Here is a 15,792-nt window from a genome sequence, read left to right as displayed (position 1 = left end):
AGTGGTAGCATAGTCAAGACCACATTTTACCAGTTTCTTTACAAGAATATCATGGGGCACCTTGTCAAATGCCTTGCTGAAATCAAGGTAGGCTACATCCACTGCGTTCCCTTCATCTACCAGGCTTGTAATTCTGTCAAAAAACGAGATCAGGTTAGTCTGACATGACTTATTTTTCAGAAATCCATGCTGACTATTGGTGATCACAGCATTCCTTTCTAGGTGCGCACAGACTGTTTGCTTAATGATCTGCTCCAGAATCTTCCCTGGTATTGATGTCAGACTGACTGGGCGGTAATTATTTGGGTCCTCTCTTTTCCCCTTTTTGAAAATTTGCCCTCCTCCAGTCTGCCGGGACTTCGCCTGTTCTCCAGGAATTCTCAAGGATGACTGCCAGTGGTTCTGAGATCACATCTGCCAGTTCTTTTAATACTCTTGGATGCAGTTCATCTGGCCCTGGAGACTTGAATACATCTAAACTGGCCAAGTATTCTTGTACTATCTCCTTAGTTATTCTGGGCTGTGTTTCCTTTGCTGAATCATTTGCTCCAAATTCTTCAGGTCGGGCATTGTTTTCCTTATCGGAGAAGACTGAGGCAAAGAAGGCATTGAGGAGTTCAGCCCTTTCTGTGTCCCCTGTTTGCATTTCACCATCTTCTCCTCTGAGTGACCCCACTGTTTCTTTGCTCTTCCTTTTGCTACGAACATACCCATAGAAGCCTTTTTTGTTGCTTTTAACCTCTCTAGCAAGCCTGAGTTCATTCTGTGCTTTAGCTTTTCTGACTTTGTGTCTACACATGCTGGCTATTTGTTTGAATTCCTCTTTGGTGGTTTCCCCCCTTTTCCATTTTTTGTACACATCCTTTTTTAATCTTAACTCAGTTAAAAGTTCTTTAGATAGCCACCCTGGCTTCTTTAGGCACCTTCCATGTTTCCCTCTCATTGGTATTGCCTGACGTTGTGCTTTTAGTATCTCCCTCTTAACAAACTCCCAGCCATCATGAACTCCCTTTCCTTTTAGTATTACTGTCCATGGGATCTCACCCAGCACTTCCCTAAGTTTTATGAAGTCGGCTTTCTTAAAGTGAAGAAATTGAGTCCTAGTATGCTTGGTTGCTCCTTTCCGCTGTATAGTAAACTTCAGAAGAGCATGATCACTCGCGCCTAATGATCCTTCCACTTCTACCCCACTAACCAGATCATCAACATTGGTTAGGACCAGATCTAAAATGGCTGTTCCTCTTGTTGCTTCTCCCACTTTCTGGACAATGAAGTTGTCTGCAAGGCCAGTGAGGAATCTGTTTGACCTTATGCTCTTGGCTGAGTTTGACATCCAACAAATATCCGGGTAATTGAAGTCCCCCATTATTACTATCTCCTTTCCTTTTGCATGCTTGGCCATCTGTTCCAGGAAGGCATCATCTATGTCCTCCGTTTGGCTTGGGGATCTATAGTAAACTCCCACAATGAGGTCCCTGTTATTCTTCTCTCCCTTAATTTTGACCCAAATGCTCTCACTTTGGCTTTGATGTTCTAAATCTTGGATCTCTTCACAGGTATACACATCCCTGACATATAACGCCACTCCTCCTCCTTTCTTGTCTGGTCTGTTTCTCTGAAATAGATTGTATCCCCCCATTATTACATTCCAATCGTGGGACTTATCCCACCAGGTTTCAGTGATGCCTATTATGATGCCTACTAAATGACCCTCAGGGTCCTTTCCAACTCTACAATTCTATGATTCAGAGCTTTATATATTCACTAAACTCTAGATTGCACAACACTCTGTTTTTCAGTTTGGAATTCTAAGTATCTGTCATTCAGTGTCTGTGCCCTACTCAGCATAATCAACCCCTAAAGAGAGCTTTCCAGATATTATACTAGCTGAAGCACCTATAATGATATGCAGCCAATCCATACCACGTAAAAGTCCTGATGATACTGGTGGGTGTCTGGTTTACTGATAACCTAGACGTCTGTGACCATTACATAAAATATGATTTGATGAATTACAGAGCTGTAGTTTTACCTCATTGTTTTATAGTTATTGGTTGTGAGAAAAGTGTTAATTTGCTTATTTATTTGTAATTACATTCTCTTGGAGAGGCAATACTATGCTTGGTACTTCTGTGGAGGAAATTCACAGGCATACACTACACCCTAGAGGAAACAACTCTTAAAAAGCACATAGTTTAAAAGCACATAGTGAGAAGGGATGGGAGCAGGAATCCTCCAACAATGATCATATAGACTTACAGATCAGGACTTTCTTTTCCCTTGCTTTAATTCTTCATTGTGGCCCAATTATGCCAACCCCCCCCCCCAAAAAAAAACCCTGAGGTCAGGTTCCACACAGCTTCAAAGATTTTGATAACCTGGGGTTTCCCCTCATCCTTAGAAGCTGTCTTATACTGAATCAGGCTATTGATCCACTGAGTTCAGATTTGTTTATGCTGACTGCCAGCAGATCTCCATAGTTTCAGACTAGGGACATTCCAAGCTATACCTAGTGATGCAGCAGATTGAACCTAGGTCCTTCTGCATGCAAAGCAGATGCTCTGTCACTGAGCCATGGTTGTTTCAGGTCATATCACCAATGCCATGGCTACAGAGTCACTGGAAAATAGGAGTACTTTTTTAAACGGAAATGGCCTGGTTCACACATAACACAAACCAAGGTTTCATGAACAAACCACAAGTTTATCCAATAAGTTTTCCAGCAAATGAAAAAATACCCATGGCTTGTTTCTCTTAAATTTGAATTATTTCCAAGCAGCTCTTACCACGTGCCTTTGTAGCCTTGGTGAGTGTCTGGGTGTCAGGTGGCCAAACAAACCATGGTTATTAAGGAAGGGTTATATGTTCATGTTATGCAAAACCATAATTAAAACAAACCAAGATTCATAAGCCAACAAACTACTGTTTCAGTTTGTGCTTTTTTGATAGCTTAACTCCGGTTTGTTTACTAAGAAACAAATAAGGGTTTGATAAACCATAGTTTAATAAACCCTGGTTTAGTGCTGTGTACCAGTTCACATTGAAGCAGAGTGATCAGTGATTTTACCTTTTTTTAGTGATGCATATTAAGTTAACCAAATAAATGCACAATGCTGCCAAAATGACCACGATAGAAACATATTGATCAGCATATAAATTAATTGAATCTACTTGCATACCCCATGCTCTGAAGATGATGCTAAAATTTTAGGAACTTTCAATGTAATTACTTTAAGAGCTTTAACCTGCTCCATACTAAAATCCTAACAGCACATAAGTTTTAGCTGAAAATGTCACTAGATTAAAAGCTTAATTAAAAACCATTAAATCTTTAAAGGTTAATGGTTAAAAGCACAATACCTCCCTGTTCTTCCACTACTACTCAATTATTTCCTTTCTCAAACGGCTCAATATATTCAAGAGCCCTCACATTTAGCAGCAGTGACATGAATTGACCAGAATATTAGCCATGGATATGGGTAAAGCTCTGTTTAGCTATAAAGTTCATAAGGTGGTTTTAATCAAATAGAGTAACTATATCCTGCTCCAAATTTACCTGACCCAACTACAACTTGTTCTGAGCTTCCTGGCAGAAGGGTGGGATACAAATGCAACTAAAACAAATTTAGGAGTATTTTATTCCAAGTTTCAGGGAATACTGTCATTTATGAATCCACATTCATAAACTGGCATTTCCATTCATAAATTGGCATTTCCTTGTTTGTATTATTAAGCCCACCTATTAATTTCAACTTCAACATTAGTAACTGGTTTTGAGCTATTTGGACATTAATCAGTATGGTGGAAAAAGAAGTGAGTGGGGTTTCAAACAATTCCATGCCTCTACAATATAGATTACCAAGCCAAACAACATTGTTCAAAATCATACCTTATGTAGTATGTGTTAAATATGACCACCACATATGCTCAATTTTACATCACAAAACAGCAAGGCTGTAAAGTCTATGGCAACACACACCACCCTCCAAAGTATTCTTCACTTTCACTATCCACAACATGATCCACAACACGCCCATATCAAAGCAACTGAGTCAGAATCCTATTCTGCCTATCTATGGCCTGTGTGAACATATACAACCAAGGATGGCAATTAGGCAGTAGTAGTGACAACTTGTAGGGACGCGGGTGGCGCTGTGGGTAAAACCTCAGTGCCTAGGACTTGCCAATCGTATGGTCGGCGGTTCGAATCCCCGCGGCGGGGTGAGCTCCCGTCTTTCGGTCCCAGCTCCTGCCCACCTAGCAGTTCGAAAGCACCTCTAAGTGCAAGTAGATAAATAGGTACCGCTTTATAGCGGGAAGGTAAACGGCGTTTCCATGTGCTGCGCTGGTGCTGGCTCGCCAGAGCAGCTTCGTCACACTGGCCACGTGACCCGGAAGTGTCTTTAGAGAGCGCTGGCTCCCGGCCTCTTAAGTGAGATGAGCGCACAACCCTAGAGTCGGACACGACTGGCCCGTACGGGCAGGGGTACCTTTGCCTTTTAGTTACAACTTGTACTTACTGAAAGAATGGAACTCCCACCCAATCTTCAAACTTCATCAAAATCAAAAGCCATACAGCTAAAAGGTTTGGGTGACTAGGAAAATTTGGTCCATGTTCACTAAGTAATGCCTAGCTATCATTTGTACTGATCTGCCAGAGCCAAACTCAAGAGGGGACGCACAGGCTGCATTCTTTATTTGAGGCCAAACATCAACATTATGAGTTCAGAGGCAATGGCCAGCAGAATTTATCACTACTTCCACATCACCTTCTTCTGTCTATGGAAGTTATGCAAAGGAGTGGGGCAAAAAGATGAAGTAAGCAAGACATTCAGCAACCCTCACTTTGAATTCTTGCAGCCCCCCATTTCAGTCTCCAAGCCAAATAATTTCACACCTTATTTTACAACCAAATTCACACCACTACTGGACCAAGCAGGAAATTCAATCTGTTTTGGAATATTTAACTGTTGGCACTGCACAGGCATGTACAAGTAGGGCTCACAACCAAAGCTGCCCTTCACATAAATGAAGGCACAGAGACACAAACTTGCAGTTAAAAAACCTACAAGCACAGGAGCATGCATTTTCTCATTTTAATTTTCTAGGAGGCTACAAATCTTCTGTGTTTACATTTTAGTACCATGACTCTTATGTCCAGACTAGGTTATGGGTATAAATGCTGCTTTAGGATACAACACAGAGAATTCCTTTTGACAGCACTATTTTCCCTAAAGCACAGAAGTCTCCTAAATGGAGATCTGTATGCTGATTAACAGAAGCTCAGACATCCTAAAAAAAGTGGGGGGAAACTGTTAGGAAATAAGTCTTAATGCACAGAAACAAGTTTCATACTCATAGTGTTTTGTTTAGATCTCACTGATGCCTAACAATCTAGATCTTGCTCTCGGCACAATGGGATAGAGTTGTTTGCTGATTCTGCAACAAAGCCCATGTATAGGTATGATGGCACTGTGTTCCTTTAAGATGTAAAGCTTAGAAAAGTTCTGATTTTAAAAGCAGAAGGATAAATATACTTAATTCACTTGGATGAGGCAAAACTGCTATAATACTTTGGCAAGAAAGTGGGACTTTTGAATTCAAACAAAAGAATAAGGGCACACTTCTTGTTGATTTGTTGACAGCAGCATAAGAAGTGAGGAAAATGTATCATTGTTGCTCAAAAGCAATCTCACTGGGCATTTGGCAGATCTTCTCAGAAATTTATTCTGCTAAGGTACAGGTCTATAAAGCACAATGCTCGCTTTGAATCTACTACAAAGAAAGAAAGAAAGAAAATATTCCTAGAAAGGAATTCATGCCAGGTTAGCTGGTACCAGCTTCTTATTTACCTATATTATGAATATTATGTTCCATTAAGTACTGAAAAGTACTTGTCTGAAGGATTCAGTTCTTACTCCGCAGAGGATACAATGAAGAAACAGTATCCCCACTTGAAAGTTTCAACATCTGCGATATTATAAATTATATTTATTCCTGTTGGATTTCCCCCCTCATTTCAAGTAAGAGCAACTGTTTAAGCATTCTCCTGAAACAGGCTATGAATTTCTTTTAAATGTATTTTGTAAGAAAAACTTTCGCCAGGTCACACAAACCTCCCCAGCCCTGTTTTGCACCCTCATTTGGTGTTTTTACAGGGCTGGAATGTGTTCATGGAACTCCAATAATGTTTCTTGCTTGCCTAGATGGAGGGGGATGTGCAGGTGCGAAGAAACTACCAAACTGTTCAACGGTATTGCTTCACTCATTTTTGCCTCTTGCTCCACCTATCAATAGAAATGGCCCCAAGAAAGCTGACCAAAAGGAAATGTGGATCTGCAGATGAAAAGGTTTCTCCTTCCCTAGTCTTAATCATACTACTGTACATCACCAGTAGAGCAAGTATAATCAGCTTGCTTCTTACCCATTTACATCAGAATTCAAAGAAGAATTGAAGTACCGTATTTTTCGCCCTATAGGACACACTTTTCCCCCTCCAAAAATGAAGGGGAAATCTGGGTGCGTCCTATGGGGCGAATGCAGGCTTTTGCTGAAGCTTGGAGAGCGAGAGGGGTCGGTGCGCACCGACCCCTCTCGCTCTCCAGGCTTCAGGAACACATCCGCAGCCTAGGCAGCCCTACGGGAGGTCCGGCAGGGATGTCTAGGCTGCGGATAGCAGCCTGACGCTCAGCAGGCGGGGTGCCCTGAAGCAGAGCGCCCCCCGCGCCAGGCAGACATCCGCAGCGTGGGGAGCCTTGCAGGAGTTCCCCACAAGGCTCCCCACGCTGCGGATAGCAGCCTGCCGCCCGGCGGGCGGGGCGCCCTGAAGCAGAGCGCCCCCCGCGCCAGGCAGACATCCGCAGCGTGGGGAGCCTTGCAGGAGTTCCCCACAAGGCTCCCCACGCTGCGGATGTCTGCCTGGCGCGGGGGGCGCTCTGCTTCAGGGCGCCCCGCCCGCCGGGCGGCAGGCTGCTAATCAGGAAATCCAAAGCTACTACAACACTGCCACCAGTCTTTTCGCCACTGCTTAACAAACGATGGTGCCACTACGCCCTCAAGAAAAAAAAACTATCTCAAAAGAAGTCTGTGAGTCTAAACATTTTTCCATTTTTACCAGATGCCAATTTTTAAATGTTTCTTTTTTAAAAAGGGAAGTTTAATTTTGTTTATGACATGCCCATTTACAAAACAACTTGCTCAATGTTTCACAGAGGAAGTTAGCAAAGTAAAAACCACAACTTCCTGTATACCGCAAAATATACTCAAGAGAAGACAGCCACTGTTCCTTCTAAACATTTCTTTGCTCATATGCTAGCAAGTAAGAAATTAGCTACAAAAATACATTTCAAGCTATTGGGAGTTATTGAGAAGCAGCTGACACACCTTCTGAAAGAATGGCTTCTTTCAAATAAAGTAGAACATCTGCAAATTTCCTGACATCATTCACCAGTTGCATGATGTACTCTGGGTCCACAACAGTGCTGTCATAGCAGTCCGAGTTGGAGCTAATGCTGCTCAAAGAACTGCTCTTGGTGCTGCGCCCCATCCCCCAGGTTCCTGAATTAGAGATGGTGAAGAAATTGGAGGTAGGCAGTTTGGTTAATCCTAAACCACGCTTGTTGCCACCACCGTTCTGTCGCAACATCCCAGCCACTGCAGAGCTTATGAAATTTCCAGAGTTAACATTCAGTGTTGCTTATGGTCCATCTGCCAAGCAAAATAGTGTCCTGAGGGAAGAAAAAACAGAAACAAATATGAGTCAATTGAAAAGAGAACAGGAATACAACATTATTTAAATGCTGTTGTTGAATATACCTTTTTCATATTAAAAATGTTATTCTATTAATACAATCCCACATACTCAACATACACAGCCCACATACAAACTCTTAAAATTACTAAAGTATATTAGTAGTAGCAGTAGTATGTATTTGAAAATATATTCCACACTGCATTATCTTAAAATGTGCTACTCTTATCAAGCCATTTCCAGATTTGAAGCTGTATACCAAAGCACAAAGGAACTTGGTTTCAAAGATATGGGGAGCACAGTATCACTAGAATTAAAGGTGTGTGTGTATTTTATTTTTTAAAAAAATCCTGCATCTTCAGTACTGAAATACACATGTCAATGCATTTCACCACCAAAACAAGTTAGGTTACCCCACCTGCTACAATTCTAAGATGTATGCACTACAGATTCACATTTTGCATCTGTGAAAAAAGTTGATATATAAGGCAAATCCTCTGTTTCCACACCCTATATATGCTATAGAAAAACTGCAGAGAGCAATGATTGCATATTTCATGGAAGCATGAGCACTGGCCAAAGTGGAAGTTTTAGCAGGTACACAATATGGGTAACGTATTCTCATGTCAATATTAAAATGGTAATAATGTGAAGGAGTTATAGTAATAAGAAATTGTGTATTTCACATAGAAAAAATGTAATATTTAAATCTTTAAACCAAATCTTTGAGGACTTCATTTACACAAGTTTCAATTAATCAATTTCTATGTCACAATCAATTAAATCCAATTTTCTCCCCAGAACACCTAAATAGATACTGTTAAAAATGCAAGATGAAATACACTACTGCTTTTAAAAGCAACTTTTTATTTTTGAAATATAAAGTGATTTATAAATCTCAGTTGCTTTTTGAAGAGATGATTTGGTTTGTCAATAGCCGATTATAAAACACATTAACTTGATCAAACACTTTTGCTGTAATCTATGCCTCTCCCACAGCTTTACAAAGCAAGCAATACTTGAAACTGTGATTTGGCAGAAAAACACCTATCAGTTTGGGTTCACAAATGACTTTCATTAATTACTGGAGAAATGATTAAACAAGAAATTAGGGTTAAATCTGAATTCCAGACCTTTTACAGTCAATAGTTTTAAGTAGGACCAAGCGAGATAACTGACCACTTCCCCATAGCATTTCATATAAACATACCTGCAACTACTTAGTCTTTGTTTTAAAGCAACATGCATGATACTACATGATAATACACACTGAGAAGCGGTCACAAGTTCCCTTTAAACTGTTATGCAAAAGCTTTGTGCAACCTTCCAAAGTTGCCATATGCAGAGTTCTGCAATCTTACCCTTCCACTTAACCATTTCCTTCTCTTAAAACATAATGACTAGTAGTGTGACAAGCAGAACTTGCTATACACAGAGAACTCTTGTGGTTTTGTATTTTGGAGCCCTGACAAGCTGCATTAAGGATCATTCTCATCTTAAAGTGTTTAAAATGCTTCATCACAGGCTTGTTATCTGGAGCTCACTCTCACCCCAAACACTTAAAAAGATGACAACTATTCAACTATTTAGTTTTGAATATATGCACTTGTTTTAGAATCTTATGGTGTCAACTGCACACTGCATATTAAATAACATTTCCATGAACAGCTAGGCTTTCAGGACTTACTTGCAACTATTACATCATATATTATTTTGAGATATGGATTTTCCGTAAAACTTTCATCTAGATGTTTTAAGATTAAATACATATACTCTTGAATTACTCCCTTATACTTTATCAGAGAAGAGCACAGCTTCACTCTTGACAATATATATTTAATTGCACCAAAAGAAGGAAAGCAAGTCCCTACATTCCCCCAACAACCTATAACGTCCCTAAATTATTATTGGGGTCAACCCTCTATGCATGTTCATGCATAAATCCGCCCTGCAGGCTACAGTGGTCTGACTCCAAACCAAATGCATACAATACGGCTGCCCAGTTCTCATAACCATGCCCAGAGTTACTAGTGGACAGATTGGGGGGTGGGTGAGTGGGAAGAGGACGGGAAGCAGCAGCAAAAGTTTCCCTCATCAGGGCAAGGCAAGTTACAGCCAATAGAAAGGGGGAGAAAAACTAAACTGAATAATTGTTGACAAGCGTATTGTATGAGCAGTTGGAAACATATATAAACCCACCCGTTTTTAGCAAGGGAGGCGCCCGAGCGCCCCCACCCCTTTCAAAGGAATATCTGGCATTCCTGGCCAGGCGCGGGCGGGGGTGCGCGCGCGCGCGCGACCGCAATCTCTCACTCTCACTCCCCCCTTGCGCACCGCTCCTCCCAGCTGCAAAAGGCAGTCCAGGGCCCCCTTTCACCGGCCCATGCCTGAGCAGCCACAGCTGCCAAATCGCACGTCCACCTCCTCCTGCTGCTGCTGCTGTCCATGCCCAGGATTTAAATACAATCGAAAGGAGACGACGCTCCGGCTACAAAACACACACGGGGCGCGGGGGGGGGGGAGTGAAAGAGAGAGTGAGCGGGGCTGGCTGTAACTAAATAGTAACTGAGCAAACTACGTGGTGTAAAATAGGGCAGAGTGGGTGGGGGGAGGGCAGAGATTTGAGGGGTGAGGAGCTGGCTGGTGTGGAAACACGCACCCGAAACGAGGGCGGGGAGAGAAAAAGGAAATTGTCAAGAGCGGGGTGTGGTGTGGCGGGGTGTCTGTGTGTGTGTGTGTGTGTGTGTGTAACACAACCCCCAGAAAAGCGAACTCGGAGCCTGACTGGAGAGTTTGGGAAGGGGGAGAAAAGAAGCGGCGGCGTGAGAAACCTCCTCTCCTCACCCCTCATAGAGTCTCCCTCTCTCTTGCCTCACTGCGCGAGGGGCAACCACTGCATGTGGGGACGGAGCGCCCTGAGGAGAAAAATAACACACACACACACACACACACACACACCCCAAGGGGAAGGGGAGGGAGGGAGAACTGACAGACGTTGGCAGCCGACCCAATCCCCGTCGCGCGCTCCCCCTCAGCCGAAACCGCCCGTCCTCCTTACCCGGCAAACTTGAGAGGAAAAGCTGAGGTGGGGGGAGACGCGAAGGCAGCTCTCAGAGGCGTCGCCAGGTCGCTGCCGGCGGCTCCGAATCCCCGGGCGCGAGGAGGAGGAGGAGGCGCGGCGGCATCAGCAGCGGCCGCCGCATCCCCTCCGCCTGCTGAACTCTCTCTGTCTCTCCAGCTCGCTCGCTCACACACACGCTGCTCGCTGCTAGACTGGCCAACGCCGCCACCCGCACAACACAACCGCTCCCAAAGCCCCGCCCCGTGCCGTAGCTCTCGCATGTGCCCTCCTCCTCCGCCCCGCTCTCCAAGCGCCGCCTCCCATTGGGCGGCTAAGCGCGACCGGGGGCGTGGCTCATGCTAATCGGGCAGCAGGTACCGGCGAAGAAGGCGTGAGGGGCTTTTTCGGGAAGGGGAGGGAGAGGGGGCCTCGCTCGGCCTCACCCACGTGTGAGCGCGAACGCCCGGCTGGTGCTGTGTTCAAATTTCCCCTTCTTGTTAGGAGGTGGAGGGAGGAAGAAAAGAAAAAAAGGCACCACGCACTCCATTGGCTCCATTTGACCAGGGAGAGACCCCATATTCTGGCACATGCCTTGGATAAATTTCTGTCCCGTTTGAACTTTGGAGGCCTTTAGGGTTGTAGGTCATTTATTTATTTATTTATTTATAAATGTATGTATTTATGTTGATATCTATCCTGCTAGTGTTAAGCTTCAGACTTTCCTGCCTCTTCAGGACAGGACACACACAATCGGGTGGCTTGCTTCACTCTGCCTAACAGGAGGGCCTGACATAAGTAGGAATGAAGCTGCCTGGCCTATACTGTACTGGGTCTCACCATTAGGACTGCCTAGTTCAGTAATGTCTACTGTAAACAGCGTTTCCTGGCACTCTGGCACTCGCCACGGTGTCCCGTTGCGCCAGAAGCGGTTTAGTCAGGGCCACATGACCCGGAAAGCTGTCTGTGGACAAACGCTGGCTCCCTCAGCCTGGAAGCGAGATGAGCGCCACAACCCCATAGTCACCTTTGACTGGACTGGACTTAACTGGACTGGCAGCAGCTCTCTGGGTGTTTCAGGCAGCAAGTCCCACCCAGTCCTACTTGGAGATGCCAGAGACTGAATGTGGGGCGTTCTGCATGCAAGGCAGATGCTCTGCCACTGAGCTACAGCCCTCCCCTCAAGTCTGATGGCTTCTGTTTTCTTACTGCTGCCATGCCAGAGGAGACTCAACATGTGTATTTGCAGGGATGGCATAGGTTGGGGTGGGAGGATAATCCAGGAAATGATATGGGTCCTGCCAGAAATGTAATTTGACACAGTAGCTGAACCCTTCGTGAGTTGCCAGGCTTCACAGTAATGCTGGCACATGGGAAGCTAGCTAGCCTGGACATCTGTTCAAGCAAAACAGCAAATACAGTACAATACTGTATGTGCATTTGAATGCATGTTATCTACAGAAACAAAGCACCATCACATTATATAGCATTAAAGTATGGCATGTCTATTCCTTATGACACGACACACTTTGGACAACCCATTGTGCCATATTTTGATTCACAGCTGACAGACCAGCAGAGCATCTAAAACGTTCCCTAGGACTGGGTATTCTCCAGATGTGATCGACTCCAACTCTCATCGGCCCCAGCTAGGGTTGCTACCCGTCCCTAGAAAAACGTGAACTTCCTTTTTTGGAGAAAACTGTCCCATGCCCTGTTTGGACTTCAAATGGGATGCCTTTTTTCACGTATTCAAGCTCCTCTTCCTCCTCAAAACTGTGCGGGCAGAGGGTGGGTCATGGAGAGTGAGGGAGTTTGCAGTGCATGGGCCTGCTATAGTGGTCTCAGGTTTTCTGCAGGCAGGGGGGTGGCCGATAGGTCGGAGACCAAAAGAGGGGGCTTGTAGGGGCCTCTTGTGGGGTCCGGTACAGGAGAGAGAGCTTTTGCGTGGGCAGAGGGGGTGGGGGTTGGTCGGACTCAGAGAGCGAGTCCCAGCTATATATGCAATGTGCAATATTTTTCTAGCAGCTGTAAATCATAGTGCTTTTGTTCTTTTTTATTAAATAAACCACTGCAAACCCTGTGTGCCATTGTAATGGGTTGCTCTGAAGTCATTTTTGCACTAGGTAAAGTAATTTTTAGGGGGGCCCCCAGTCCCCTATTTTGCCTGACCAAAGGTAGCAACTGGCAGCCAGTAAAAATCTGGGAAAGTGGGAGGTGGGGTTCAATAACATATGGATGGCTTAGGGTATGATTGGCTAACCCTGCTGTGGGTGCACCAATGATTGTGGTACATAACACCTAATTTTAAAGCATGTATGGTTGCTTTGGTAGGTCTTCTTTGGCCTTTGCTCCCTCCACTTAAAGCTGAACCATGACCAACCCATACCTTTTAAGATCCTGGTCTTCTCTCAAGAATCTGTAATTCTTCACCCTGAGCATAGCTAGAGACATGAGGGGAATCTTTACCCCCTTCAGCTTTGCTGTATCAGACAACAATTTGCTTTAACTTCTCAGCAGAACAAAGACAAAACCTGCCATTTGCTCAAACCTTTTCCTATTGCTTTCAGTCTGCTTCTAACATATTTCTCACTCGTTCATTTTCTTTTCATGCTGTGGCTAAGCAATATGCTCCACTAGGTGAGCTTTAATTAAAGACACTCGTTTCCCTGCTCAAGAGTTCAGCTGTAGCTGGGCCCTCTTGTCAGCCAGATGATTGCTTGCATCCAGCCATATCTTAAGCACACAGTAGTTCATCTGTAAGCCCAGTTTTTCTGAGATGCCCATGAAATACTAGCCCCATACAGCAATCCGAAATGCAGAAGTCAGTGACAGAGGGCAAAGGCATGCAGGGGGAAAGTGTGAGTTGAATGGAATGGGTCTTTGGTAAAAGGTCAAAGGTTGGAACAAGCTGACCACCTAAGCAGTGAATAGTGGGCCTGTTTAACAACAATAAAAGAGAGTGTTTGTACTTTGGGGGCTATTACATCAGCATTTGTTGGCTATGCTGGTCACGCATCGCTGGAGGATGGATGGGTGAGGATTGCTCCACAGTTAGTCTTGCTTGAAACAAGCCTTCTTGAAAACTTGCTTCTTTTTAGCCAAGGCCTACTGGAAACACATGCTCTCATAACCTTTAGAAGAGTCAGAAAGGCATCTGAGGGCTGAACAGTAGGTTCTTTCCAGCTGAAAAAGTAAAGGCACTCTATGGCACTGCAGGATCTATCAAATGCCATGTGGTATCATTATACAGAATGGTTTAAAATAGTGTACCTTAAAAAAAAGGAAATAATAATAATAATAATAATAATAATAATATTTATTTATATCCCGCCCTCCCCAGCCGAAGCCGGGCTCAGGGCGGCTAACAAAAATAAAATAATACAACATTCTAAAATCATTTCATTAAAATTAATTCAACTCAAATTGATGGCAACCATTAGGCTAAAGTTCTGTGAAGATTGCCAAAGGAGGGAGTCATGCTGTGCCCTGGCCAAAGGCCTGGTGGAACAGCTCTGTCTTGCAGGCCCTGCGGAAAGATGTCAAGTCCCGCAGGGCCCTGGTCTCTTGTGACAGAGTGTTCCACCAGATCGGAGCCACAGCCGAAAAAGCCCTGGCTCTAGTTGAGGCCAGCCTAGCCTCTCTGTGGCCTGGGACCTTCAGGATGTTTTTGTTTGAAGACCGTAAGTTCCTCTGTGGGACATACCAGGAGAGGCGGTCCCATTAAAGAGCATTAAAAATGCATTAAAGAGATGAGCATCAGGGTTAAGGTACTCTAAAGTCTAAAACATTTGTGGATCTATGAAATATTATCATATATTACTATTAATTATTATACAAGATGCTTCAAAATACCTTAAAATATCAGTAAGCTTTTCTGCTATTGGAGCCATAGCGAGCGTAAGATTGTGGGTGGGTTTGTATTTGGTCAGCGACTCCCCATGCATCTTCCAGAATTCTGAAATTGTAAAGTTTTGGACATATCATGCTTTGAGCAGACCCACTGAAATCCATGGGAATTGGGTTAGCCACAACTACCTGAATTCCTACTGATTTCAATGGTTTTACTCTAAACATGACTAAGTCTGGGTCCAGCCAATTAAGTGGAAGTAACCTCCAATGGATTTTAGTGGGAAATGCTTTCAAGCAAGTTGCTTTGGTTTGCAATCCTAAGCACCTCCCCCCCCCCCCGGGGAATAAGCAGCACTAAAACCAGTGGGGCTGACTGCCTAAAAGGTAGTAAAATACTTGTGTTTGCTACCCTTGAGTATATGCCGGACATTATAAGCCCCCTCCCCTCCCTTCTGCAGTGATCTGCTTTACTTGTAATTTCAAGAAATATGTATAGTTCCTGGGTAAAGCAGAACATTGCAAAATCAAGGCATTGAACTGTTACTCATTTTACCCATAAGGCCAAGGACATCCCTAGACTTTGTCCTCCTTAACAAACAACAGTGGTGTACTGTTGCAAAGAGAGCTGCATACAGCTTCCAGAAAAAAATGCAGTCTTTTGCAGCCTTCAGAATCAAGGCAAAGCACAAGTTTCAAAATGTGCCATTATTCCGTAAGGCTATGCTCATTGGTCTTGAAACCTAGCGCCACATTCCTGTATGAGCCTTGCACATTTATTAGTAGTTAAAGAACGAAAACTAATGCAGGTTAGAATGTGGATTATTTCTATATCTGACTAATCATACTCATTAAAACCAAATTAGTAATGATCATTGGTTTCAATGGGTCTTCTCTGAGTTTGACTTAGTAATATGGTTACTGTCTTACTAGCAGCAAAAAAATACTGTATTTCACAACCCATAGTAACCAATAAGTATAAGCTGATTTTAACCATAGTTGACCCTAGAATAAGCTCTAGGGTCAACAGGTTAACGTTTAGTAGTTAATCCATCATTTTTTCTTTCCTCTGTACCTCTTCGCTAAATTAAAGAATTTGGGGGAGTAATGGATAAAAAATATGATTGCCTTGTTG

At 43.7% G+C, this 15,792-nt stretch overlaps 1 protein-coding gene across 3 annotated transcripts in view; it reads right to left on the bottom strand.

The window, feature by feature from the left end:
* The window catches only part of ARHGAP29 (Rho GTPase activating protein 29), a 115,195-nt gene that overhangs the window by 50,597 nt on the left and 48,806 nt on the right, over positions 1–15,792 (bottom strand). The window contains exons 1-2 of one of the 3 annotated variants that reach the window (XM_081193954.1): positions 10,809–11,057; positions 7,384–7,727 (exon numbers count right to left, since the gene is read on the bottom strand). In XM_081193954.1, coding sequence (XP_081050080.1) covers positions 7,384–7,645 — 262 coding nt within the window. In that variant the 5' untranslated portion in view covers positions 7,646–7,727; positions 10,809–11,057. Of the gene's footprint in view, positions 1–7,383; positions 7,728–10,808; positions 11,058–15,792 lie in introns of those variants that run through there. The other 2 variants (XM_081193952.1, XM_081193953.1) reach the window with 2 other exon arrangements.

The sequence above is a fragment of the Podarcis bocagei genome, assembly GCF_964188305.1.
Source record: "Podarcis bocagei genome assembly, chromosome: 5".
NCBI classification, from domain to species: domain Eukaryota; kingdom Metazoa; phylum Chordata; class Lepidosauria; order Squamata; family Lacertidae; genus Podarcis; species Podarcis bocagei.
The sequence above is the reverse complement of the archived record's forward strand: the minus strand, read 5'-3'. Positions and strand labels throughout refer to the sequence as shown.